This window comes from Tauraco erythrolophus, chromosome Z (genome assembly GCF_009769465.1).
Source record: "Tauraco erythrolophus isolate bTauEry1 chromosome Z, bTauEry1.pri, whole genome shotgun sequence".
NCBI classification, from domain to species: Eukaryota; Metazoa; Chordata; class Aves; order Musophagiformes; family Musophagidae; genus Tauraco; species Tauraco erythrolophus.
The window spans coordinates 72,787,807-72,815,260 of record NC_141496.1 but is presented as its reverse complement, the minus strand read 5'-3'; the positions used below and the strand labels follow the sequence as shown (position 1 = coordinate 72,815,260).

Here is a 27,454-nt window from a genome sequence, read left to right as displayed (position 1 = left end):
CAGGATTCTCAATGCAGCACAAACCTCTCACAAGCAGTGTCTTCATAAAACACAATCCAAAAGTATTGATAACATTCAAGTTACAATCTCCTTGTCTGATCTTTGGACAATACAGCCCATAAGAATATTGCGCACTGGTTTCTGTTTAAATTTCAATGGTATGATTTGAGTTTTGTTGTTTTAAAATGCCATTCCTCTGGTATTTACTTTAAACCTGAGTCATATACTCTGATCCAGGTTATTAAGTCATGCTTCTTACCTTCTTCAGTTTCTGTAAGAATATTCGAAGAGCATCTATTTAACTTTTCTGAGCGGTAGGTACTAAAACTAGGCACAGTCCACTCCACAAGCTGGACCAACTCTAGTGGTAAGATCTACCCCTTCCTAGTCAGTATGTCTTAGTTATACACACATGGTCTATATTAAGCTCTTGGCTACGAACTTTATGTTCACGTTCAGCTAATTACATTAAGAAACTTTAACTGTGTAGGTAAATCAAAGCACTCTGCTCCAAACAAATCAAACGTGTTACACACACTGCATCACTCGTCTGTCAACCACATCTAAAAACTCACGTAAAGATTATCTGACAAAATGTATTTTCCAGGTATATTAACTATTATGTTGTCTATAAATTTGCTGTTAATCAGATCCATTACTGATTTAGACTGACATTAAGCTGCTTGGCTTATAATTAGGCAGTTTATCTACTTTACTTTTTTCTGTGTGTTAGCACAAAATCAGCTTTCTTCCAATTATCAGTAACTTTCCAGCATTCTGTGAACAAGGCACATAATGGTGACCGCTCTCCAGCTAATTGTTTTAAAATTCATTTAAGCAAGTTATCTGTACTGATCCTGACTTTAGTAGCTGCTGTTGGAATGAGATGCAAGCCATCAAACTAACCCAAATTTTCCAAGAGAGAGAACATCTTAAAAGTTGAGTGCAAGATAGGGGAAGAGTCTAAGAAAAAAAAACAGACTCATGTTGATTATATAAGTTAAAGGGTTAAGACTAGCTGCCTTTGTGTTGATTATACAGTGTGGTATTCGAATTGAGAATTAACTTCATAATTTATTAGGTAAATGCAGTTATACAAATTTCTAAAAGCTCACCAAAAAAATCTGTAACAGTATTTTAAAAAGATAAAATAATTTCACAGTTCAGTCATCTGTCCATAACAACATTCCCCTACCACCAATGACTGTGAGCTTGCTTCCAGTGGTTACACAGACAAATGCAAATAAATACTTTTTTTTAAAAAAAGAAAAAAATCTATCTTAATTGCATAAGCAACATTAACTGCTCAAATTTATGAAATTTATGAAAACCAAATAACTGCCTATAAGCATTGCACCCATTCAGTTACACAATTCAGTAAAAAAAAAAGTGGGGGAGGTGGCACAAAAGAGTACAAATCTTTCTTCAAAGGAACAGTACCTTTTGATCTTCAGTCTCTTGTTCTTTCAACAGGCGTTCAAGGTCAGCCATATCATTATGCTTAAACAACTTGATGTTACTACGAGATGCTTGTAATCCCTTCTGAATAGCAAAGCAGGCAGCTTCATCTCTGTAAATACAGCAAGCCCTTGTAAGTTTGCACTTGGTTTAACAATCATTCAAAGAAAGCTAGCTATTAGAACTGTTCTGCTTTTGAGTAGATATCTGTACTTAGGTGTAGTTAAAACCAGATGTATTAAAGCATCATACATTATATTTGCATTTGGAAAACTCATTTCCAAAGCTTCTGAACCTTCGCATGCACTATAGCCACTAAATGAAAGCCAACAGGTTTTTTCTTGAAGTGTACGCTAGTCCTTTTGTTTGTACAAGGCAGCAGTTTATTTGGGCACGGCATTCCATGGACCCAGTACAATAACAGAGCAATCATCCCAGAAACCTCTCACTCCCATTTGCTCCAGGTCTTAGAAGAAAGACGCAAAGGTGTGCCTTTACAGCCATCCTCCAAGTATTCAGAACCTGCTTTTCAATATCTTTCGGGAACTACTAATCTCGGTGTTCAAAGAACTATCTGTCATTTTTTCGTGTTGGAAAAGCAAATCTCTGAGCATGGTAGGGTATGCAATTTCACTGCTGCTTAAATCGAGGAATCTTTTTAAAAGGGCAACTAAGTCAAACCTTCTGCACAAGCTAAACACATTAATTTCAACCAAGCTGCTTTCAACTATGGTGACATCTTTTGTCAGTGAGAAGCTGAAACAGTACAAAATGGCTAAATCCAGGATACACTGACATCTTGAATAGTGTGCACAGTCCTGGCCGTTTGTCTCAAAAAAACTGACTTGGAAGATGTTCAAAGATGATCAACAAGTACGATCAAAATTATGGAAGAACTTCTGTAAAATAAGTCAATAGGCTGCAAGCCTTACACTTAGAAAAGAGAGCACTGAAGAAAGATTTTGGCTGACAAATGCAAAAGTGTCAGTGTGCTGCAGCTTAACCCCAGCAGGCAGCTAAGCACCAGCCAGCACTCACTCACTCCCCCCGTGGCAAAAATGCATCAGTTCACTGTCTAAAAATCAAACGCATCCATTGAAATTGGTAGGCGTTATATTCAAATCAAGTATTTCCTCATGTTTTTTTCATAAAATGTTCAAGTTAAACTGTGAAATTACATGTCATAAGAGCACTGTGGATATTAAAAGATTTACAAAGGTACTAAAAGAATAGGAAGGCCTAAGAAAAATCCATAAACTGCTACTAAATCCAAAGTCTCCTCTTTGGCTTGGAAAGTTTTGAGTATTGTCACATTGTTTCTCTTGTTTTTTACTTTTCCCTAGACAAATTGTCACTCTCTCAAGGATAAGACACTGGGCTTGCTGAACCCTTAGTTTGACCCTGCATAGCAGTTCTTGTGTTATTTTACTATCTACCAATACTTATCCAACCAATCCATTGCAAACATGCACAAGGAGAAGAACTGGCATGCAAGAAAGGTGAAAAGCCAGCAGTAAACAGGAGAAAAGCAAGTATGACTGTACAGTTTCTTAAGAAGAAAACTACGTATCAGACTTCTGTTAGCTCTTGCATGCACAAGTTGAGGTTTGTTTTGGTTTTTTTTTTCAGCTGAGTGCCCAAGTCTGCTCTCACATGATAAAAGCAGTAACAGATTTGATTTGGAGTATTTCGCAACGAAAAGATATTTGAGCTTTGTACAACGAAATACTTGATCAAAACCAGCATTATTTTCTAATTAACTGATTTTCTAATTAACTTAATATGATTAACAATAATGAAGAAGAAAAACTGAAAGGAAAACTCTTTAATCTGGAATTTCCCTAGTAGAAAAATAATACTTACACAAACACAATGTCCCCTCTTTTCGAATATGCAGGAATAGCACTGGCGATTGTTGCAAATCCATATGAATATATAATAGCTTCCTCTGTCCTCATGAATTTTGCTAGGCGTTCTTCTAATTCTAAGTGTACATCTATTTGAGAGAAAAATTGAAAATATCTTAGGCGGTTTACTTGTTTTCATATCAGAATGAATATCATTGCTTTTAGCAATCATCTAATTGAAATAAACAGAACGTTTACTTCTAGAAAGAGTGTTACAACAAATAACTGCCCAAAAAAACAGCTGCAAACAATCCATCCTTATTTAAACTGACAAGTAATCCAATATTAATCAGAAGCTTTGATAGATCTGAAAATATTTATGTAATGTGGTTCTCTCGTGTTCTTATGCAATGGTAATGAAAAGCTACTTTTGATTAGACCACAAGTAAATGATGCAACGTTCCTGGACTGGGACTAGGGAGCACAGTTACTACAGCCAGACAACAAACAGCTATGTAATTTATGGCCATTAATGAGATCTTGTTGGCAGGCTGTCAGTTCTTCCAAGCTGATGCTTCCACTGCCTACAGCACAGCTACCATTACAACAGAAAACGGCTCGTCAGGCTGCACTCACACACCACCTCCTGAACGCACTTCAGTCCATGGAAAAGGTCACCATCCTCACGCCAGAGATTACTCATCCATAAAATAAACTGACACAAGGACACACACAAGCACTTCCCAAACCAAGTGGGTCAAAGCGACCCATGTTAGAAAAAAAACTACCACTAAATCAAAAGAAAGGTAATACCACATGGTGAGTGGATTGTTGCTGCAGAAAGGTGACGACAGCTTTAAGTATTCTGCCCAATCAAAATAGTCTGTATTAGATAAACTGCTGGTTTAATTGTGCAATTATCTTGGCACTACTTGCTTCTGCTAGCACGTTAGTCACAGAATTATGCCTGTTATCGACTGGAAAGAAGATTAACGGGCAAATAGACATCCTTAGTGTGTGACTTGAAAGATCACCATTGGCCAAACGTTACTTTTTTGCAATTATTGAAAATTCATTGAAACTAAAATCAAATGAGGCAACATCAGTTAAAAATAGACTCTTCAATAGTCTATGAGGCATGGTTATGCCAATGTTGCTATTTCTAGCAGCGCATAGCAAAGAAGGACTCTGTAAAAAGTTATGTCTTCAAACAACAGCCTCCCAATCAGTCAACAGCAATTATATCCATAGACTGCAAACTATGTATCTTCAACAATCCTTTCCATGTGTTTACCTGAACATCAAAAAATGGAAAGGAAAGGAATTCTTTTATTTGGTTTCCCCACTGGTTTTAAATGGAAACAAAAAGTTTAATCACTTATTATTTGAAAGTTTTCTTTTGCTACAGATCACTCTGATCCAGCTGTATTAGACACACCAAACATTCAGAGAAATCTAGAATAGCCTTTCTTCTCCAAAGTTTTTGGAAGGAAAGATACTGATTGGAGTTATCTAATCTAATTCCTGATAGAGATTTTAAGTAGTCCTTTTTAGAATCTGTGTATCTTTTTCTTTATTGTTACATGGACTTCAGGACCAATGAAGCAATCTCCAGTCAGGCTTCCACGGAGGATGGATGAACTTCAATTCATTTATTGAACAAAAAGCCCAAGCAAGCTATTTTTCTGGTAGCAAGCACCAAAAAAAAAAAAAAAAAAGAGGCCAGCCACATGGCACTTAAAATATGCAATATAAACAACACTCAGCCAAAAATGTTCTTTCGCGAAGCCCTGCTAGTAGAGAATTACAAATTGGGGGAAACAAGGACTGACTACTACTTTGAGTGCCCAGCTATTGATACCTAATGGGAAAAAATGTTTTGTTTGAGTGTAAAAGACCACCTCCATCCTTTAAATAAAAAGCTGAGAAAGATGATGAAACCGGTTAAAAATGAAAACTGGCATGCTTCTCACAGAGCTTCACTCAGCAATAACCACCACTATACTGAGCAAGGGCTAGGTAAAAACAGCGGGCAAAAGAAATCCTATCAGCAGTAACAAGCTAACCAATATAATCAGATTTGTGTTAAGGAAAAAAATTTACAAGCCTGGTAAATTTTGCCACAGGCAGGAACATTTAAGTTCAGAGTGACATACAGCATACACAAATTTGGTACATCCTTACATAAGAGAGTGAATGCTTTGTATAATTGTAAGATTGAAAAGCTTAAGACAGAGTACTATCCAATCTTCCTATTCTTTATTGCAATGATTTGCTTTAGTTTGGTTACATCACTTGGATTAGCCTAGTTTAAGTGAAAACTGCTAACACTATCTAGAGTACAACTGCACAAAAGAAGGTACGACTGGAACAGCTTTCTATGTAATTAGAAACCTTAATAAAGCTATTACTGTCAACAACTGCTATGTAGCGCCAGTTTAGTGTCTAGCATGTTCTTCACATGCAAACCAAAAGCAGAAGAACTAAGACCAAATCCCACATCATCTTTTATCTATTTTATCAGGTAGCCAGTCCTGGTCCTCACAGTAGTACCGAAATTGTGGCTGCTAGGCAATCATGATAGCCTTAAAACAAAAAATCCACCACCAAAAAAGCGATACATCCCTCAGCTGTCAATATGGAGAAACATAAAGGTTCAACTATGTGTGAACATACTAGTATTTCAAGTTTATCATAGGATAAGGGCATGGATGCAGTTTCAGGGATACAGCACAAAGCAAAAATGTCTCAATAAGGATTCACTAAATCTACAAAATCCCTTCAAACAGGCAGCGATATGAAGAATGAAGACTCCATTCAAAATAAATTATAACATGATATCTATGTTTCCAAATAAAGAGATCTCTAATATTGATATGAAATATCAGCCCCTAAGAGGGGACAATTCTGAGTGACAACAATTGATAATCATCAATTAAATCCTATACAGTTAAGTAAGACGAAACTACGTAGTTCTGGACATGACTCATTTACCAAAGTCACAGCAGACAAAAAATTCTGTGAAAACTTTGAGGCACACAACTTCTTACTGATGTAAGAAGTGTTTCGTATCAGAGATTCATAATCCTGCAATACTCAAATGATTAAAGTCAAGGGAAAATGGGAAGCCAGTTTGGGATCCAACGAACAGCAGGTGTTTATCTCAAATTCTAAATCAATTCTTCATTACTTTATCTGTAAAAGATGGTATCTCGAATACGTGAGTATAACATTATTTCTTCACTAGTCATGTCATGCAGCAATACCACGGATTATATCTCGTGCTTTGTGAAACGGAGCATTTACACAAAAAATCCAGAAGTCAATAAACAGCAACCAAACTAAATGCAAAAGCTACACAGTTTGGATCTTAGGATTAGACCTCCAAAGAGGGACGGAAACAACGCAAAGAATCTCCCACTTACCAGCCAAAAACAACTTTTAATGAGTCTGTTTCGAGTAACTACTAGAAAGAAGCACAGTGAAAGATTCCACAAAACTTAAAATCAGCCTGGACTCAAAAGGCAGGAGGCATTAGTCCACAAATTTCTTTAAGCTTTTCAGTGCTTTTGCACAAAAAAGCCTGTATGAATTCCAACAGATCACTGCTGAACTGTGACCAGTGAGAGAATCTAGCTTCCTAAAAGCTCTCTACTAATCAACGGGCTACCATCACCTTCTTTGTTCATTAGCCTAGAACCATAATTCATTTCAATCTGTAAGACTGGTATCAAACACTCGACTTTGTTCTGATACACAGACTTCTAACAAATCAAAATAGGTACAGCATCTGGTTGACAACTTAAAGGACTAGCTTGATTAACTAAGAAGAGTTCAAGTTAGTCTTGAATTCAAGTCAAGGCTGTAGGAAGCTAAATCTAGGAAATCATTTGAGTACAAAATGCCATCAATCTTGTCACATCTGGGAAGAGAGCAGAAAGTTCACAAGACGGTGAGCTGATGGTTTTAGCCTGCAACTGTGCAGCTGTTCATGTATTACTTTTTGGTTTCCATGCAGTATTTCAAAATACCAATGCCTGTAAAGAACTATTTCCAGAGGCTGACATTCAACAACTTACTACTTCTTAAAAAGAATGAAAAATACCTCAGTAACATCTGCTTATGTCATAAAATCTCTTAATTACAACATTAAAGTTATCAGTAAAGGAAAGCTTCATTCTGACTACAGCATTAGATATCAGACTGCCCCTTTTGGTCTACCTAGAAACTTAATATTAATTTACACTTAAATTCACCATGTATGATTAAATTCCTATATGTTTATTTTATCTTTCTACGATTGTGAAAAACTAAAACAGATTATTATTTAACCTCACAACTCTACTCCAAGACTACCACTAGGAAGAATAAGAAAACACATAAAATAAGTAAGAAACAAAGCTATGAACAATAAGCACTACCAATCCTTAACAATTACAGTAAAAAGTGTGTTAGAGGGCTATTAACTGCTCTTCACAGTGATAGAAACAATTTGCTGGTTATATATAGAACTATTTTGGCTGACTTACCAAACTTGTCTGAACACCTTTAAAAGCAGCTCAAAGAAAGTTACTCACCAAAAGTACCATAGAATCCTCTAGGTCCACAAGTGCCAACACCATATTTCTTCAGAGATGCCTGGGCTGCACTCTTTAACAGAAGAGAATTACATGAAATATTTGTTCCTACACTAGATGTCTAACTCTTCTATATGCTTCAAATTGACAACTTTATACTGATAAACACAGGCCAGCTCCTGCATCATGTAACATGACCTGTTTTACAGAAAGTATAATCATGTACTGAATTCTATGAGTTTTTTTCACATTGAAACTATTTTAGACAAGTGCTCAAGCATCATTCATTGTATTCTAATGATTAAGGATATAAGATCCTAATCTAACTTGATGGTCAGCTAGCACACAGTAAATACATCAGATGAGACTTTAGTAAAAAGTCAAACTTAAAATAGCACAAAATTACAAGGTTTTTAATCTTCCTTGTTGCTATAGAAGTATACTTCCTTGACAAAGTTTGTGCTTTCTGAAGTCATTCTTAACATACAAAGTAAAAGAGGAACAATCACACAAATACACTAACTGGAAGAACTCACCTTAACCTTTTCATTATCCAAAAGTCCAAGAAAGTTAAACGATGCAAAGTTTATACATTCCTTGCCATTAACAGTGATTATATGGGTGGGAGGACTGAAAAAAAATTACAGACATATTGTTACGAATAAACAGTTGGTGTTTCCGTAAATGGTTAAACGGTACAGGAGTTTCGTCTTTCGACAGTAAAAAAGGCACAGAGCTTTTTCAAGATTCCCTCTTTCCACTTCTTCCTTTGCAGCTGCCAATCAATATACCACCATACTCAGCAAAACCTGTGTTCCTGTAGTTTAATAAAGAAACCATAAATATCTTCCTGAGATATTTAGTTTAATGATTCCTTGTTGAAGAGTCATATAACGATGACTCCTGAAGAGATAAATAAAGCTTCTCCTTTAAAAGCAAAAGCAATGTCTATTTGAAAGAAGCAATACTACAAATAAAAAGGAAATTTCATTGCTACTTACTTCCATGATAAAAATGAATTTAAAACCAACGTTTTTGTCCTAAAGCAAACCCACAAAACCCACAATACTAATCCTGTACTGAATAGGGTTCCTGAAACACAGGTACTAGCTGTAAGCAGACAGAAGTATTGCATTATCTGTCCTCTCAGGTTTCCAATTCTGTTTAACCTGTAACAGTTTGAATAATTCCTGTAATCAGGAAATACAGAAAGTGTGAAAACACCCAATGTTAACAAATAAACCAGAGCACAATATAAATGAAGCAAAGGGCAGAGAAATTTTCTGCCCTAAAAAAAAATTATTTAGATAAACAGTTATTAAAAAATTGAAGATGATACTAGCTATTACCCCTTAAACGTAAGGATCACATCTGTGTGCTGTATTCTAAAAGTAATCCTGTTCTGGCAATTATGTACGTCAATATTACAAAATCAAAAGTTCCAATTAATCACTTGGAGTCCTGAGAAGTCTCAAAGCTAAGCCAAATACAAAACCGTATGTCTGCCCATTTCTGCATGCATCGTCAAATGTTACAGTTGAGATCCTATACTATTCCTCGAACACAATACTTTCAACAAGCTTTTCCCATGTGGAAACTAGCACTTAGCAATTTTCACAATCAAAATTAAACAGGGCTGCTCAAATGTTAAATGCCTGTGCACAGCTGCTCCAAATCTGGTTGCTGACAATATTTCAATGGGTACATCGGGTGTGCAAAGCACATGAAGTTTTTTAAGTCCAAGCTATTCACTACGAGTTAAGAAAAAATGGTGAACTGCCTGAACTTCACTTTAAAAAGCTCCATGACTTTATTTTACATCTATTGGCTTTAAAAATTAAACACATGTTCCTTCAACCAAGCAATTGCAAAGCTTCTAAAACAGCTTCAGAAAGCTTTCTGCTAACACAGCGCATGTGCTGTGCATCTTTATCACTGTCATTCCATGGCATTAAACCAACACAGGCTGAACCTGACTCGACAAAGGACCAGTCCTGCATCAATGCAGCACATCTTCTGCACCGTAGTAGCATTATACGAACGTGCAGCAAACTGTCTTGGGGAACTGATTGCCATTAAAAAGGTACCTGAATCTGTTCCTCTGTCTTGCTCATCAACGAGCTGTACCAAATGTTGGAAGTCCTGTTAAGTGAAACAACCACTTACATTCGCAGATATTCACAAGAACAGACCTATACCTATCTATTTTGGCACAAGGTTCAGCATACTATTAAACCTAGTAAATTTACAACAGTATGCCCCCACAGCTCCACCTCTCAAACCCAGAAAATACGCTATTGCCCCTATCAAAGCTGCAGCCCTCATGAAAACATGGCCACGCCTTGCTATCAGAATTTTACTCTACCTTCTAAAGGAACGCTCATGGTTAGGAGGAAAACACTCCTAGAAAAGCTTATTCCAGTGAATAATTACATCCAAAACAGTATAATAAAACCTTTCTTGCAATGTCAAAATCAACAAGTTTTTGCAAAAGGAAAACAGTGAAACACTCAATTTCTTTATAGTTTCATGTATCTCCCTTGCCGTAGTGGCACACAGTTTGCTAGGTATCACAGTTAGGGCCAACAGTTATGAGATACTGAGTGATCCAGCTGAAACTGTAAATAAAAATATAATTTCAAGCTATATTCAAAGAACTGGCAAGGAAGCACTTCAGAAATTGTGTCTTTTAAGGACTGAAAGCACTTCATCTGTACTTGGATCTCTCACTTATCTCTCAAGTGTTGCAAATATTGGAAAACCAGTCACAGAAGATGATAAAAGCCAGATCTTTAGTGCCTTTTTATTCTAAAGCAAAACAAGAATCTGCACTTGAATTTTGCAGAGATAGTGTTCTAGGAAATAGGTTTACATTTTCTGAATGAGATCTCACACAGCTATCTTGCATAAATTAGTTGACTGCAAGGCTACCGCAAGAAGTAACTAATTTCTGGACTGTGACCAAGGCGTCACAGGTAACTTCTTCACTGCTGATTCAAGATTGGTCACTTATTTTTGTTTGGATAAATCTCTGCATTATTAGCTTTACTTATCATTTGGCAACATTACTGGGATTATGCAGGTGCTCAGCAGGAAAGAGCATACTAACATAAGGCACAAACTACCTTGCATATTGAGGGAGGAGGAAGTCTGCCTTCTCTGACACACTGGGTGAAAATTTTTCCTGGAATATTTACTACTTCCTAAGTGGTTATGAGCCTACATAAATCCTATCAACACATTACTGCAAATATGCAATATTATACCAACATATACTAAGATAATTAAGATTCATGTAAATCACCATTCACAGTAGACATTACCACATGAAAATCATTGAAAGATGACTACCTCATTAGCATCGATAGGGTCCCACTAAAATACTAATTAAAATGGGGATAGAAACAGTCTTGAGCTGGAATTAGGATGCAGAGACTTACATTTCTGTATTAATTCTGAAACATGGGTTAAGTTTATAGTCCAAACAACAATCTCGTAGCTGTTTAGCCACTTATGGGAAGGTAGCTAGTTGCAGTTCAAACCTTCCAAGACAAATGCCAAATTTTCCCCATAGCCACTGTCGAGTTTAACAGCCACAACACATTAACATTCTGTCACAGTACATACCCTAGCTGTAAGGACTGTAAACTTCTAAATAATTTAAACATTTTCTGAATCAATCTGAAAGATGTATTTGTTCAGATTTTTTTTAAAACATCCAACACTTCCTTTAATTCCACAGTACTGCTTGTTTCAAAATTCTGAACAATAACAGAAGGATTGTTCACCACACAGTTGATTAAAATAGGCATTCCTTTTCCAAGGAAGACTTTTCCATGGTGGCAGAACCATCAAAATGGAGCTCTCTATGACAGCAAATAATTGCGCTCTGTGACGAAACTATTTTAAATTATTAGTGTCCCTAGAAGGATATTAAGAATGTTTATATAGTAAAAGTTACCGATATAAATCTGAAGCTTGTGAAAGAAATTCCAAAGTAATTTCTGAAATACTGTGACTCTTGCCTAAGTCAGCACACAATTTAAAAGTCTCGTAACACACAAGAAAGTAACGCTGAGCTACAATTTCCTCACAAAACAACTTTGCAATCAAGCATCTCCACTTCTGATTGTCCACAGAGGAACTTTTCATGAAATGCCAAGTGGCTAGCCACAAAATCAGTTTCTCCTGAAGCGATTTGTGATGACACAGTTTCCCCCAATCCCTACATAGAAGGTGGTAACCACTTTTGGAGGTCTAAGTCTACGTATTCAGAAAAAATGAAACAAATTATTACCAAACAATGCAGACCTACCATGAAGGCAAAGATAAAGTGTCCCTCCCCTTACTTCCAATATTAAAAAAAACCCAACTAATTACAACATTTAATGTAAGAAAGTTTGTCTTAATAATACTCGATAATGCTGCAAAACCAAGATCATCTCTTCAGAGGCAAATTCAGTCCTGCTATGTAAAAATCTAATTCATTTATGAAAAGTTTTAAGGATGTGGAAATGCGTAGTGAGAAATAAGCTCAAAAATACGGACATCAAGTATATGAGCTGAAAGAAAAACCAGAATTTATTTTGTTCACATTTACCCTGAAACGATGTTGTAGTTGAGAGCTGGGTGATCTTTTGGTACGGGAGGTACAAGAGGCTCTGGCTGCCATTCTTCAATCAACTCTTCTTTTTCCTGAACAAGAGAAAAGAAATACTGCTCAAAAAGAATTTCCATTAGAAAATGCATTACGTGCTAATAAATAGCTGGTAATAGTTGCATGAGAAATGATGTATGCTAATATGTGTCACCTTTCTCAGACACTTAGAATTGATACTATTTTAGTATGTTCAACTGAGGGGCTCTGAATTCTTCAAAGGGAAGGAGATTTAAAAAAAGACAGCCCAGTTCTGCCTATGCATTAAAGATCTCATGATATGATAATCAAGAAAAGAGATACTAACTTGGTGTCCTTGCCAAATTTTAATCAATTCTGTTCCATTCAATCTATTAATTATGAAAATCCTCCTCTACAGTTTATGCAATTTAGTACAAATTACGTAACAATTGAACATAAGTTGACTCACTTTACATTCTCAAGTCTTCAAGCCTGCTGTTTAAAAAACTGTGGCATTAAAATACCTACAAAGTAACACACACGTGGGCAGGACACAATGGAGAAAAACTGCCGAATGCAACCATGTATCCTCCACCTAACCATGGAGGAGTGCTGGACATTGCTCATTTTCAAAGTACTTTAAATCGTTTGGAAAATATGGTTAGATGATTTCCCAAATGACATGCAGTGGACCAGCATAACAGATGCATTAGACTAGTCCCCCACAAATTAGCAACCACTCAGGCAAATCACCAGTACCATCCTTCATACCATGAAAGCAGAACTTTCCTGGAGGATTATTTACTCGTACAGCGAGACACATCTGATAACATATTTGTTAACAGACTAACTTTGAATGGCATGACTACAATCATAGAACCATGGAACGGTTAGGGTTGGAAGGGACCTCAAAGATCATGTAGTTCCAACCCCCCTGCCGTGGGCAGGGAAATCCTCCACTACACCAGGCTGCCCAAAGCCTCATCCAACCTGGCCTTGAACACTTCCAGGGATGGGGCATCCACAACTTCTCTGGGCAACCTGTTCCAGTACCTCACCACCCTCAATGTAAAGAGTTTCTTTCTTATATCTAACCTAAATCTGCCCTCTTTCAGTTTAAATCCGTTGCCCTTTGTCCTATCACTACACACCCTTGTAAAAAGTCCCTCTCCAGCTTTTCTGTAGGCCCCCTTTAGGTACTGGAAAGCTGCTATAAGATCACCCCAGAGCCTTTCCAGGGTGATCTTATAGCAATATTAACAATGCATTAATATTTCCCTAGTATTTGAAAAAGCAGTAGAATATTTACTTATTCCAATACCAAAATATAAATTCTGCAATTAATTGTTGAAAACAACACTGCAACATCTTTTTCCATTTTTATTTTTTCCAAATACACTCTTCAAAGCCTTCAAAGTACAAAAACAAATTATGATATGAAAAAATCAAAAGGAAACTACAAGCAACAATACAATCAGTCTCCTGGACTTTCATCACTTTCCTTTTACTAAGATAATGAATAACTTTGTTTCTAGGTATTTCCAGAGTATAAATTAATATCCCAGGAGCTCCACAAAGGTCTATTTCAAAGCAAAATGAAAATTTCAATAGTCCTGTGTTTCAGAAAGGATCCTTTTTATGTGAGCATATTCACTTTTTTAAAGTATATCTGCAAAATATTAGAAACACATCTTCTTACTTAACTTTCTCGTGTTAGATTTCTTACTGAAATTTAACCCATAGGGCATGTATTTTAAAGGAAATAAAATGCCATTACTATGTGCAAAAGAATTTAATATATTCAATATCTTGAAGTGGCTACACTTGAGTTAGAAAAAGTGCTTAGTTTCTTCAGCCACCCTAGGACAGACCCCAGCCGGAGCCTTGCACGCAGTTGTGTATGCACTGAAATGCTGTTCCACATATTAAGGAAAACATTGAAGTAGGGAGTTTTATTAACTTATCCTGCACTAGTGCCATTTATAGTAAGCCAAACAGCAGATTTTAATGCTTCAATTAAAATAAAATCCAAACAGATAACCAAGCACGAGAGAACAATAAATTAAGCTGTGTGTAAACACTATTATTCATTACTGCATTGAACCTCATGTTTGACATAACTTAGTAAATACCTCAAGAACTCTACGGGAGAAGATTACCAGATGATACGTCCTATAAAGATTAACATGCAACACAGTACCAAAATGGTGGAAAAGTAGTACACTAATTCAGGTTCATCTCAGAGTGGAATCATGTTACTGATACTTAGAATTTTTGGTAATTAAAGTTTAATCAATAGTTTCTTTAAATATAAACTAGTTAGTAGTTGATTTTAATAATATAGAATTATAAGAAATCTTTTAATGAAAAGTATGCTCGTATAGTAAACACATGCTGCTATGAAACTGCTGCTATGAAACTCCTATAGCCCTGTACCAGGACCAAAGGGATCAGTCAGAATCATCCAGTAAGAACATGTAGTACAAAACACAAGTTGATTTGTAAACTGATTTATGATACCTACATAGAACTAGAAGAATGCATGTAGCTATCAAGGTCTAGATTAATGAAGATGAGTAAAGCCAACCGTAACGGTTTCGTAATGGTCTATGGGTACCTGCCAGAAACCGTGAACTTAAGCAAAAGGTAATTCCGGCAGGGGGAGATCGCGACCACCGATTCACAGACCACCTACCTATATTGCACCCCAGACTCATTTCTCGATGATTCTAACTTTGATGGCACAGAATCAGAAATGGGAGGAGAATATGCTAATGATTTTTGGGAATTTGTATGTTTATGTATGATTTCCTAATGGATTTGCATATGTTAGCTCTATATAAGAAGTTTGATTTCGGTGCAAGGTGCGCGCGCTAGGAGGAGATATCCCCCGTGCACCCGGCGCCGTAATAAAGAAGTGTCTGCTTATCTACATCCCATTGGTGTTGATAAGTTTCTTATTCCGGATTTTCGGTAACAATCACAAGCATAACACTGTATGCTAAACCCTATTGATCCAAGACAGAGAGTGGCAACTCCATCCTTGTCTCAGAATAGGTACTAGTGTGCATCTCTATAATGTATTACTATTTGGAGAAAAATATCAAAGACGTAATTTAACCCTAAGTGTGACAACCCACAAGCAAGCCAGCAGCTGGTACAGTACAGTCCTGTCCCAGTCACAAATATATTCCTGTTCCTTGTGTTGGCATAGGCAGTTACAAAAACAAACAATCATCTTGTTCAAAAAAATGATCCAGATGGAAACTAACTCAGCAAAAGCAGGATGGATATATAGCTAAACTAGATTCCACAACAAAGTAGTCCCAACCTAGATTGGCTGATGCTACTGGGAAACCATATCCTGAGTTACAGTTGCCCAGTAGTATCTTACTCCTTTTCGCAAGAGTTCAAAAAGACTTCTGAAAATCAGAAAGCAGGATGTATGCTCATGCAGCCTTCACTCTGCTCCTACAGCAGTTGGTGTCAAAAGGCCCCAAATCCCTGATGTATGGTGTAGCTTGGACCAACAGTTTTGTGTTCACTTTAGAGCACAGGCTTGGGTGCTTGTTTGTTTGTTTTCTTTGTTTTGGTTGTTGTTGGGTTTTGCTTTAATTAAGAAGTCAAATAAATCAGGTGAGAAGTGGCAGAGCCTGTCAGTTATAGAAGGATAAATAAGAAAAGCACTAGACAAGTGCCTAAAGATGAAGGACTTGGGAAGCATGGTGTTTCTTCTGAACGTAAAGAACATCTGAAGAGCTTTTACACAACATAGTCCACAGGCAGAGCAGGCAACATGACATACCTGTTCTTCAAAGAGAGCAGAATTAAAGCTGTGCAAGCAGGTACTTAGCTTTTACGTTTAAGCCTAATTTTTTTAACTAAGGGTACAAAATATCATCAAGCTGCTTAGCAACTGATAAACAAATCCAATTAAAATCTTTCTGTTGCAGAGTCTAGCAGAAAAATAGTATTTATAGAAGAACACTAACTACTATAAATCAATACAGTGCAATTGCAGTTGAGATCTTTGAACATAATGAACAATTCTTAATTAGTACATCTCTCCCCTCTTCATACAAAGTTGTAAGAAGTTTCCATTCTTCCCTTTGGAATGTTTCCAACTCACAAACTAACAGCATAGATGACAAGCCACAGACAAGATGTGGCAATATCCTGATTTTTTTCTTAACACAAAAGGAAATATAGGAGAAGACTAATCCTCACTTCAAACAACACCATTTCACGAATTCTAGCTTACATTCATTCTCCTCATTTGTTACACAGCGTTTTGCTTTTAGACGGACATCGGGATATAAACAACAAACAACTGCACCTTCACATCTTATGTCATCTGTTTCCACGTATACTTAACATAGGCAGTATTTACCAAAAGCTTCTGTGATAGAATTTCCTTCATTATGCTGGGGGATTGGAGATGTTGGTGAGTAAAATGAGTACCAATCTCAATCTAAAACAGCCATCTACACTGCAGACGGGACAGTTCACACCCCTTTCTCCTTCCTTTCTCCGAATATCTCAGGACACTGGCCTGTCCTGCGGACTTTTCACAGTAAACGTGACCATCTGCCTCTGCCAAAAACACAGAGCAGAAGCAGCCTTTCATACAGTGACGACGCATTCAGAACAGCACTTCTATTTTCTAGCTCCTAAATAGGCACCAAATTTCAGACCAATATAAAGAATAAAAATGTTAATTTTCAAACAGATAGAGAAACCAGATTTTAATTCTCAATGTAACACCCTCAACATATAGTTGATTCACTTATTCCCCAGTTCACTGTACTGAAAATATCCACTTGATGAAAAGCATGAACTCAAAACCTTCAACTTCCAGTCTCTTGGGCTGTAATTGGCTGAACTCATTTCTCAGCATTTTCTCTATCCCTTTTATAATTCTTTTTAATTTATATCAACATAAATGATAAATAAAAGCTGAATATCAATATAAAACTTATATGTATTGGGTTTATGACTAATACAGAATACACATGAAAATACAAAATATAAATGTTAATAAGTATGTTTTATAAATTATAATACACCCATTTATACATATATAAACATTTTAAATACATTTATCTAAATACGCACACACAAAATGGTTTTGGGTGGTTATATTTTGTTGGTTATGTTTTTTACTTTTTAAGTGCCACATAATTTGGGTGAGAGAAATACTTGGGTGTAAATACATCCAACCCAAATTATTTCAATCAATAAGTTGGCTTGTTGACTCTGGTTTTTAAGAAAAGTCAGCAGTTATGTTATGAAGACAGCTCTTTGCTAGCACTAGTGTTTTGAAACAGTGTCATATATACATCTGTGTCAATACCTAAAGCTTAATAACATTTTTGTATTTGTTGGTCCTCAAACAACAGGTCTTTAATTTCTCATTATTTATAGAATCATATATCAGCATGCCATAAATTGGTACAAACAGTGGGCATGCCAGTTAGAAATATCTCTCCTTCAAACTATGCTAATACTTAAGAGAATCTTTACCTACATAGGGAGTCTAGGCTCAAAACGACTAAAAATCTTTACAGGAATGGACTACATCCGCTCTTCTCTGTAGAACAACATCTGACCAACCTCTGAATGCTCTTTGTATAAGAGAGAGCTCTTGTGGCCTACAGTATTTCTCAGCCATGCATCAAACATTTGTCTCTGGCAAGAACTTTCCACCCTCCTGACTAATATCCCTCTAATAAAACTGTTCCCATGCTACTACTGCAGTGAAAATTCTAAAACCAAAGAAAAGAACTATTCCTCCCATCCACAAATGGTAAGACTCGGCTCCTAGTAAGGCTTCAGAGATTTTGAGAGAAAAGTTCAGTAGCTTTTACTGCAGAGTGAAAGACACATACATCTGGAGGGCACCTTCCCTTCACACAAATGGTTGTTGGCTGGAGAGTGAGCTTGTAGCTGAAAGATGCCATGCAATCTCCCAGAGCCCTCTCCAGTCTTCAGTGGCACTTTGCCACTTTTCTATAGATTTTCTTTTCAGTGAAAAGCCCACAAGAATATATGTGTCTAGCATCTTGTCTGGCCATAGACTTGTCAAAGTTTGTCAAAGATTTCCTAAAATACCAAACTATCGGGAATGTATACTCACAGAGAAGTACTCCATCTTTTTAGTCAATGATTTGGGAAATTTCATTATTCTGGAATAGAACCAATAGGAGTAACTACGCACACTGATATTAAAGGACAACAGACCTCAGTTGAAAGCTGATTCCTGCGCTAGATTTCATAGTACTCTTGCTACACATTTGACTAAACTCAAAAGCCACCTTCGGGATGGATTTCTTCACTGTTTTAGAAGTGCGACTCCTAAGTGCACTAGGTTGCACTATGCATCACCTACTTCTGGTTCCCCAGGACAGACTAGTCCTGTCAGATCACAGTAAGATGGTTGTGCAATAGTGATATTCTTCAGCAATATTTGTCACGCAGAACCAGCTCTGCTCTGGCAGCGTTCCCAACAATAATTCACAGAGAAACTCCAAGTATCATTACCTGAGTGACTGACATAAAAATAGCCTGAGCTCCACCACCTGTTCTGGCCTTCCTCCAGTGCCTGTACCTGAGCAACCTAGCATGTCCTTCTGCTGTGGTAAAGACTGGACACCACAGCATGAATCAAACTAGAACAAGCGAGAACGCAAATTAGCGGTCTCCTTGCCAAACAGCCTGCATGTTACTACACGCAGCTCAACACAGACACAGGAGCCTGGCTTCTGTGGGGAACACTATTGTATGAAACAGACTGCACTGAATCTGGCTGGAAAGGTGTTAATTTTCTTCACAGCGGCTAGCTTAGGGCTTTGTTTTAGATATGTGACCAAAACAATGCTGATAACACACTGTTCTTTTGCACAGCGTGAAGGCACTTCTCTTTTTCACTCCGCCCGCATAGCGAATAGATTGGGGGGTGCACAAGAGCTTGGAAGGAGACACAACCAGGCAGATGACCCAAATCAAACAGATACTCCATATCATGTAACATCATGTTCAGCAATAAAAGGCAAAAGATGGGGTTTAGGGAATTAGCTGTCTTTTGCTCGAGAACTGGCTGGGTGTTGGACCACCTACAAGAGGTGACAAGCAATTGCCTTCACATCACTGTCTTGTTTCTCACTTCTTCCACTTGATCTTAGCTTATTAAACCATTTTATCTTCACTCACAAGTTTTCTTGATATTTCTCTTCCTTTCCTCTTCCCCTGTCTCACTGGGGGTGGGGGAGAAAGTGAGTGAGCAGCTGGGCAGTGCTTAGATGCCTACTAGAGTTAACACACAACAAAGACCAGTGTCAATTATCTGTAGATTTTTAGTGAAGATTAAGATGTTGGGGTTTTTTTTCCCCTCAACAGCTATTCTACACAAAATAAACGAGCTCTTTTCAAAGCAATTACCTACACTGTAGAAAAAAAGAGATGGAATCACTCCACACCTCTGATTTATCAGTCTGCCACAGTTCTCCAACTGTAGAAGACGTATTCACACTTCCACTTCACAGTTGTATTTATGCTTGCTTTCAATAAACTATCTGTAGACAAGACACTCCCTTCCAAATACAGTTCTTCCTGTGGAAAACACTGCTGTCATCTTCAGAGGTCAATGGTAAAGCCAACTAGACTAACTTAAACCTCCTTCATCGTCAGCCAACATGAACATACCATCAGACCAGAAACCATTCCCCTATACTATTCTTTTTGCCAAAAAGGTAGATGTAACAAAAAACTAGAGGTGTTGATGTCTGTGGTGGTTTAGGCCACTCCGGCAACTAAGCTCCACACAGCCGCTCGCTCACCCTCCCCCACTCCCAGGGGATGGGGAAGAGAATTAAAGGGGAAAAGAGAAAGAGACCCATGGGTTGAAATAAGAACAATTAAATACCACTACTATTAGTATATGACTACGTACATATGTATAATGATAATAATATATACAAACAAGTGATGCATAGTATACTTGCTCACCACCCGGTGACCAAGACCCGTCCCGTCCCGGACTAATGATCCTGAAACAGGTAAGTCCTGACACCACAATGCTGGATGAGTGAGAGGCCCGAAAAAGAGAGCGAGAGACAGCAGGCACTTCAACAGTCCAAGAGCAAGAGCTCCTGGAAGAGCAAAAGCCCTTCTTTCCTGTTAGGCCTCATCTTCATACTGGACATGACACTGCATGATACGGAATACTTCATGGGCCAGTTTGGCCCTCAATCCTAAGTCTTAAGTTCAAATCATAAGTGGATCCTTTGTCCCGGCCATGCTCCTCCACAGCATGTTGTGCTCCTGCACACTGGCAGAAACATGGGAAGCTGAAAACTCCTTGAAGTCTCAGTGCCAACTACAAACATCAGTGCGCTATCTCGTAAGGAGTCCCAGACTAAAACCAGAACATAGAGCTCTTCTAGCTGTTAAAAACAAGAGCTAACTCCATCCCAGATGAAACCAGGACAATGTCTTTAACATATCAAGTCAAACACTTCGCTGTAATCCAGCTTTCTGCACTCTGCAAATTTTTTTCTTCTGTGTCTTGCAACCGTGAATCAATGTATCCAGTATTTATACAATGCAATTCTTGATGACTTTGGATTTTTGCTAGTATTCACATTCCTTTCCACCCCTTAAGCTCAGTAAAGTTTGTACAAATCTCATGAGAAGTATCTCAGCAATAATGCATTTGCATGGAGAAGGCTGAAATTTTCAACAACTTTTTGCCTCAGTCTTCACTGGCAACCAGTCGAACCACACCACCCAAATCACAGAGGATGCTGGCTGGGTCTAGGAGAGTGAAGAACCACCCAGGGTAGGAGCAGATCAGGTCCGGGAACACCTAGAGAACCTGAAGGTGCACAAGTCCATGGGACCTGATGAGATACATCCACAGGTCCTGAAGGAACTGGTGGCTGAAGTTGCTAGGCCACCAGCCATCATATTTGAGAGGTCCTGGCAGTTTGGTGAGGTTCCTACAGACTGGAAAAGGGCAAACATAATCCCCATCTTTAAAAAAGGGACCAAGGACAACCCGGGAAACTACAGACCAGTCAGCCTTACCTCTGTGCCAGGTAAAATCATGGAACAGATTCTCCTGGTAGCTGTACTAGGGCACATAAAAAATAACCAAGTGGTTGGTGACAGCCAACATGGCTTCACTAGGGGCAAGTCGTGCCTGACTAAATTAGTGGCCTTCTACGACAAAGCTACAGCGCTGGTTGACGTGGGTAAAGCAACGGATGTTGTTCTCCTGGACTTGTGCAAGGCGTTTGACACTGTCCCACATGACATCCTTGTCTCTACAATGGTGAGACACAGATTTGACAGATGGACCACTCGGTGGATAAAGAACTGGCTGGATGGCCGCACTCAAAGGGTTGTGGTCAACGGTGCGATGTCTAGATGGAGACCAGTGTCAAGTGGTGTCCCTCAGGGGTCTGTTCTGGGTCCAGTGCTGTTCAACATCTTTGTCAGCGACACGGATGACAGCATTGAGTGCACCCTCAGTAAGTCTGACGATGACACCAAGTTGTGTGGTGCCATGGACTCACTTGAGGGAAGAGATGCCATCCAGAGGGACCTTGATAGGCTTGAGAATTGGGCCAGTGCTAACTGCATGAGCTTCAACAAGTCAAAATGCAAGGTCCTTCACCCGGGTCGGCCCAATCCAAGGCACAAATACAAACTGGGCACAGAGTGGGTTGACAGTAGCCCTGAAGAGAAGGATTTGGGGGTGTTTATAGATGAGAAGCTCAACATGAGCCGGCAGTGCGCTCATGTGGCCCAGAAGGCCAACCGCATCCTGGGATGTATCATGAGAAGCGTGGTCAGCAGGTCAAGAGAGGTGATTCTTCCCCTCTACTCCGCTCTTGTGAGAACCCACCTCGAATACTGCGTCCAGTTCTGGTGTCCTCACCATAAGAGAGACATAGATCTGTTGGAGCGTGTTCAGAGGAGGGCCACAAAGATAATCCAGTGTCTGGAGCACCTCTGCTACGAGGACAGGTTGTGGGAGCTGGGATTGTTCAGCCTTGAAAAGAGAAGACTTCAGTGGGACCTAATAGCTGCCTTCCAATACCTGAAGGGAACCTACAGGAAGGCTGGGGGGAGGGGCTTTTTACAAGAGTGTCCACTGACAGGACAAGGGGAAATGGGTTTAAGTTGAAGGAGAACAGATTTAGATTAGATCTTAGGAAGAAATTCTTCAGTACGAGGGTGGTAAGGCTTTGGAATAAATTGCCCAGAGAAGTTGTGGATGCTCCCTCTCTAGAGGTGTTCAAGGCCAGGTTGGACAGAGCCTTGAGTAGCCTGGTCTAGTTGAGAGCCGTCCCTGCCCATGACAGGGAGGTTGGATTAGATGATCTCTGAGGTTCCTTCCAGCCTATGCCATTCTATGATTCTATTCTTCAGAAAGGCTGCTACTGCTGTCCTGCCAGTGAACTTTACTACAGTCATCCTGCAGAAGTCGGACTGTTATTAAACATGACCATTTCCAAATGTTTTTCCCCCTTTTGACCTCCTTGTAAAACCCCTGCTGCCACTGAGCTGCAGCAAACCAGCTACACGTGCAATCTCCCAATTGCTCATTGGCCCCAGTTAAGAAGATTCAAAACAATTTTCTTCCCTGTATACCACTGCTCCAGATTTGTTTGAGCACCTCCTTAAACACCTCAGCTTCCACAAAATGGTCTGTCAGTAAATGAGGCAGATGACCTGTAACCAGATGATAACATTCAAGAGGCATATAGCAATATCTGAGCAGAATCCTTACTCCGTAAGGAAAAGTTAGGTTTCAGCTTTTTCGGGTCACCAAAAGAGCAGCAAAGAGCCTTTTCCCACCATCTACTTCAGAGAGAATGAATTTTTCAAAAGAAAAAAGCTATCCTCCAAAATACCAGAGATCAAAACCATCTGATGCAGACTTCACAAACAATTACAGCTTTTCTTTTTTTTCTTTTTTTTTTGAGACAACTACATTGCAAAAGGAGAAAACTGCTGCTAAACTACAAAGCTTTCTGGAATCCACTTAATATTAATAACTCTCACAGTTATTACTCACAGATACCACACGTACAGATTGATCATTTTCCTACTCTGTACACTCTTATAGTTCATTTTCTTTGGTGGGATTTTTTTAGTATAGCTTCCATTTTTAAAACAAAGCCATCCATTGGGTAGAGCTAATGCCAGCTTTTCATAGCTTAGCAGTCGCGGTCACATCAGTTCTTTTATATTTCTCAGACTCTCACACGCAGTATTACTTTAAAAGCACAAACTGAAGCATCTAAGCAATAAGCAGTTTCTCAGTCCAAAGTAAGCTTATTCTTTGAAATCCTAAGAAAAAACAGCACAATTTGTGACACAGCTGTGGTTCAACAGCCGAATATATCAACAGCTATAAAATGTTTCTCTAAAGAAAAATATTCTTCCACTATACCTTAGGTGTTAGATCAGATCGCTCTTGAAGCTTGTATGTCTTGGAAAAAAGAAGTCTGACTATCCATAGAATTAGAATTCCTTCCAAGATGAGATGGTATGCAGGAGCCTGAAAATAAGAGCACAAAAATAAGTCTACAGAGAATTCTATTTAAATCAGTGTGGCACTATGCAATAGTTTTGTGTCTACCGGTACACTCAGAAAAAAACCAAAGCTGATCATCAGCTGATACGTATTTCTAAATCAGTAAAAATTTTAAGAAAGCGGATTGCTTTGCAACTACTACTTGCAGCTGTTAACTTGAACGGATTTATTCTGCTGTTAATAAACAAGGCACACTCTAAATTGATAAGTTGTTTCAGTTCCACACATGCATATAAACTGAACATTGAGAGTAAAGGCAGATAAGCCATACCGGTTGCACCAGTAACCATGAAGACAGAAAGTTTTCACAACAAGGAAAAGTCGCTGAGAGTCTGAAGATCTGTATCATCTGTACACACCTACTTCAACCCTACATTCTTATAACTTATAGTCCACCCAGAGCAACAGCCACTATTATTTACAAAGAAACCTAATCCTGTCCTCATAGCTCATTTTTGTTAGTTTCACACACATTTTGAGCAGATATAACCCAACACAGTCACCAGAAGCAGTTTCACCCATGTCACTTACTCTCTTGTGTGGACACAATATTTAGGAATATATATAGCAAACAAGAACAAAGAGTTAATCCAAGTTAAAGTTAGTCTCTTTGAGTGTTCGGAGGGAGGAAAGGTAGTCAGTTTCCTGTGGCAGCACCTCTAGTTTAAAATAGATGTGGAGTTATGGCATCAGCATTTGACATCTAGTTTAAATTATGGGTTTAGTTATTCCATTTCAGAAAGGCTCCTGTCTACACTGTGGATCCCTACTGTTTTTAAAAGACTCAAAGTGTACACACACTAGTGCACTCCCTCTTCAACTTTATGGAAGAGCTCCCACATATCAACATTTTCTGGTGGGATGTGACCTGCCAACAAAGGAAGTGGAATGCACCACAATTCAGAAACTAAAGGAAACTGAACACAAGTTTTTCAAACCATGGTATATCAAGCTGCAAATAACGAATTTATCATTTGCAGATTACTTTTCAGTTCACCAAACATATTAAGAATACACATGTACACCATGACCTCTAAACAACACATCCTATAGTAGCAGTAGAGGTCCACACAAACTACTTCCCTGTGATTTCCAGTGCCTACAATTACCCTGAATTCAGGATCCTGTGCTACCAGCTTCAGCAGCTAAGCTCTTCTGTATTTGTACTGCAAACCCTAGGATAAATTCTTATAAAGTTACCAGCCTTTGCCAAAGAGAGGGAGGGAAACAGACTGCTGATACAAGAATCCCGCCTATCACCAGGACATCCTTCCTAATATCATAAAACAAAGCCTGGAGATAAATCTGCCATGCTCATCCCTTCCTGGAGAGAACTCCAGCATAAACGCTGTTGTTCCTTCCTTCGTAAGTAACACCTGCAAGTCACAAACCCTGACCTGACACTCAAAGAGCACTAAGAATCTCACTAAAGTTTAACGCTGCGGCGCACACCCTAAATGCAGCTTTATAGACTTAAAACAGGGAAAAACGTGAGCACGTGCATCTGTTTTCTCAATATTTATATACCGAGAAAACATTCTCAATATTTACGTACATACCGTATTTACACACGGTGCACGGACACATATTCACAGATCTGCGGGTGCAGCCCCACACGCAGCACCGACCCGCAGCTCCCGACTCAGCGCGGGCGAGGCACGGCATCGCCCCGAGAGCCACCCCCTTCCCCGGCCACCGGGCCCGCCGCACCGGTCACCGGGCTGGGGCAGGCTCGGCTCTGCCTTCCCGCTCCCCGCACCCGAAATCGGCGGCCCAGGCACAGGCCGCCGCCACCCGAGCTCCGACAGCCACGGCGCGACCGGCGGCGGTGGGACCCCTTCGGCGACCCTTTCGGCACCCCCTCCTCTCCCCGCTCCCGGCAGCGCTCCCCGCCGCAGCCGCCCCGCGGCACCGGGCCCCAGACCGCACCTCGTAGAAGGCCTGCACCATCTCCACCAACACCCACTGCTGCCCCACGCCCGCCGCCACCGCCGCCATGGCCGCGCCTGCCCACTTCCGCCTCTGCCGTCCTGCCGGGCGTCGCCGCCGCCGCACGCCGACGTCAGGGGCGGGGCGGCGGGCGCGTGGCCGCGAGGGGCGGGGCGGCCGTGGCCGTGGCGCTGTTCCCGGTGCGGCGCAGCCCGGGCCGTGCGAGGCGGCGGCTCGGCGGCGGCGGGGAGGGCGCGGGTTCGGGCCCGGTTTTCTTACACTCTGCAATGGTGGTTTGTAAAGAAACGTCTTTCCTGGCGGTGCGCGCCGCCGCCCCGGGCTCCCGCGTGATGGCTTCGCGGTTAATGCTCCCCTTTGCCGTCACTAAATGCTGTTTCTTCTGGCGGCCCATCATTAAATAGGTGAAATCAGCTGTAGGTTAAACTTGCGCGAGAAGATAAGCTTGGATGCATCCATGGGTACTACCTCGCTGGCATCTTTGGTGGCACGCTGTCCCAGAGCCTGCGCTTTGGCATCTCACCAGCACGCATTACCCTTGCTGCCTTTATACCCGCAACTGGCAAGTTCGTTGCTGTAAGAAACAGTTGTTGAGGTACTTGGCTCATGAGTTGAACGGCAAAAGCAAAACCAGAGTATAATGGGAATAATGAGTAAATTCAAATGAGAAGAAAAATTACGGATTTAAGACTCTTGCCAAACTAAGCAGCCGTAAAAGCCGAACATGGCTGGGGAGGGATAAACCCCTGAAGAAAAACAGTAATGGTGAAGACCTTGGACAGATGCCCCTGAGTGTGGGGAGGTGACTGAGTCCTTGTGCACAGCTGCATAGGACTTGAGCGACTGCCTAAAAGGCAGTGAAGAGGTGGAGGAGGAGCTGGAAAGAAGTTTTCTTAGGAAGTAAGGTAGTACTCAATGGAAAGGGAACAAAGGGTGTTGCTGCTAAAGGAGACATTTGGGAGCTGCTTCACTGAAGCTGAACATCTGTGGAGGGCTTCTGATGGTCTTCTGTGAGAGCACTGTGGAACTGCACTCCTTGAGGCTTCACTCACTGGTCTTCACTATGGTTAGAGGAGAGAAACCTGGGGCAGCAGTTGATTAAACAGATAATAGTGAAAACCGTGGGTGCTGTGGCTAACTGCAAGCAAACAGTAAGCTATGGTTTTACAGTAGCAGATGATTAAAATCAGCGAACGTCACTTTCACACTGATTGAAATGCATAATAGTTAATCTCCCCTGATTTCTGAACTTAATGGTACACTTCTCAAATTCCAGGCTCTACACAGTAATGAGAAAAAATGTGGTTTGAGGGTATCTGAAAAGTCAAGATGTGTCTGTTATGTTTTTTAGCTGCTCAAAGATTATTCTGATCACTGTTAAGTATTTCTGTGGCCACTGCAT

General features: G+C 39.6%; 1 protein-coding gene across 2 annotated transcripts in view; it reads right to left on the bottom strand.

Moving 5' to 3' along the window:
- The window catches only part of SPTLC1 (serine palmitoyltransferase long chain base subunit 1), a 41,221-nt gene extending 15,118 nt beyond the window's left edge, over nucleotides 1-26,103 (bottom strand). Inside the window, exons 1-7 of one of the 2 annotated variants that reach the window (XM_086628735.1) lie at nucleotides 26,035-26,103; nucleotides 23,962-24,069; nucleotides 12,483-12,577; nucleotides 8,419-8,512; nucleotides 7,883-7,955; nucleotides 3,322-3,454; nucleotides 1,441-1,570 (exon numbers count right to left, since the gene is read on the bottom strand). In XM_086628735.1, coding sequence (XP_086484861.1) covers nucleotides 1,441-1,570; nucleotides 3,322-3,454; nucleotides 7,883-7,955; nucleotides 8,419-8,512; nucleotides 12,483-12,577; nucleotides 23,962-24,069; nucleotides 26,035-26,103 — 702 coding nt within the window. The remainder of the gene's footprint in view (nucleotides 1-1,440; nucleotides 1,571-3,321; nucleotides 3,455-7,882; nucleotides 7,956-8,418; nucleotides 8,513-12,482; nucleotides 12,578-23,961; nucleotides 24,070-26,034) is intronic. The other variant, XM_086628736.1, reaches the window with a different exon arrangement.
- Between the last annotated feature and the right edge of the window lie 1,351 nt (nucleotides 26,104-27,454).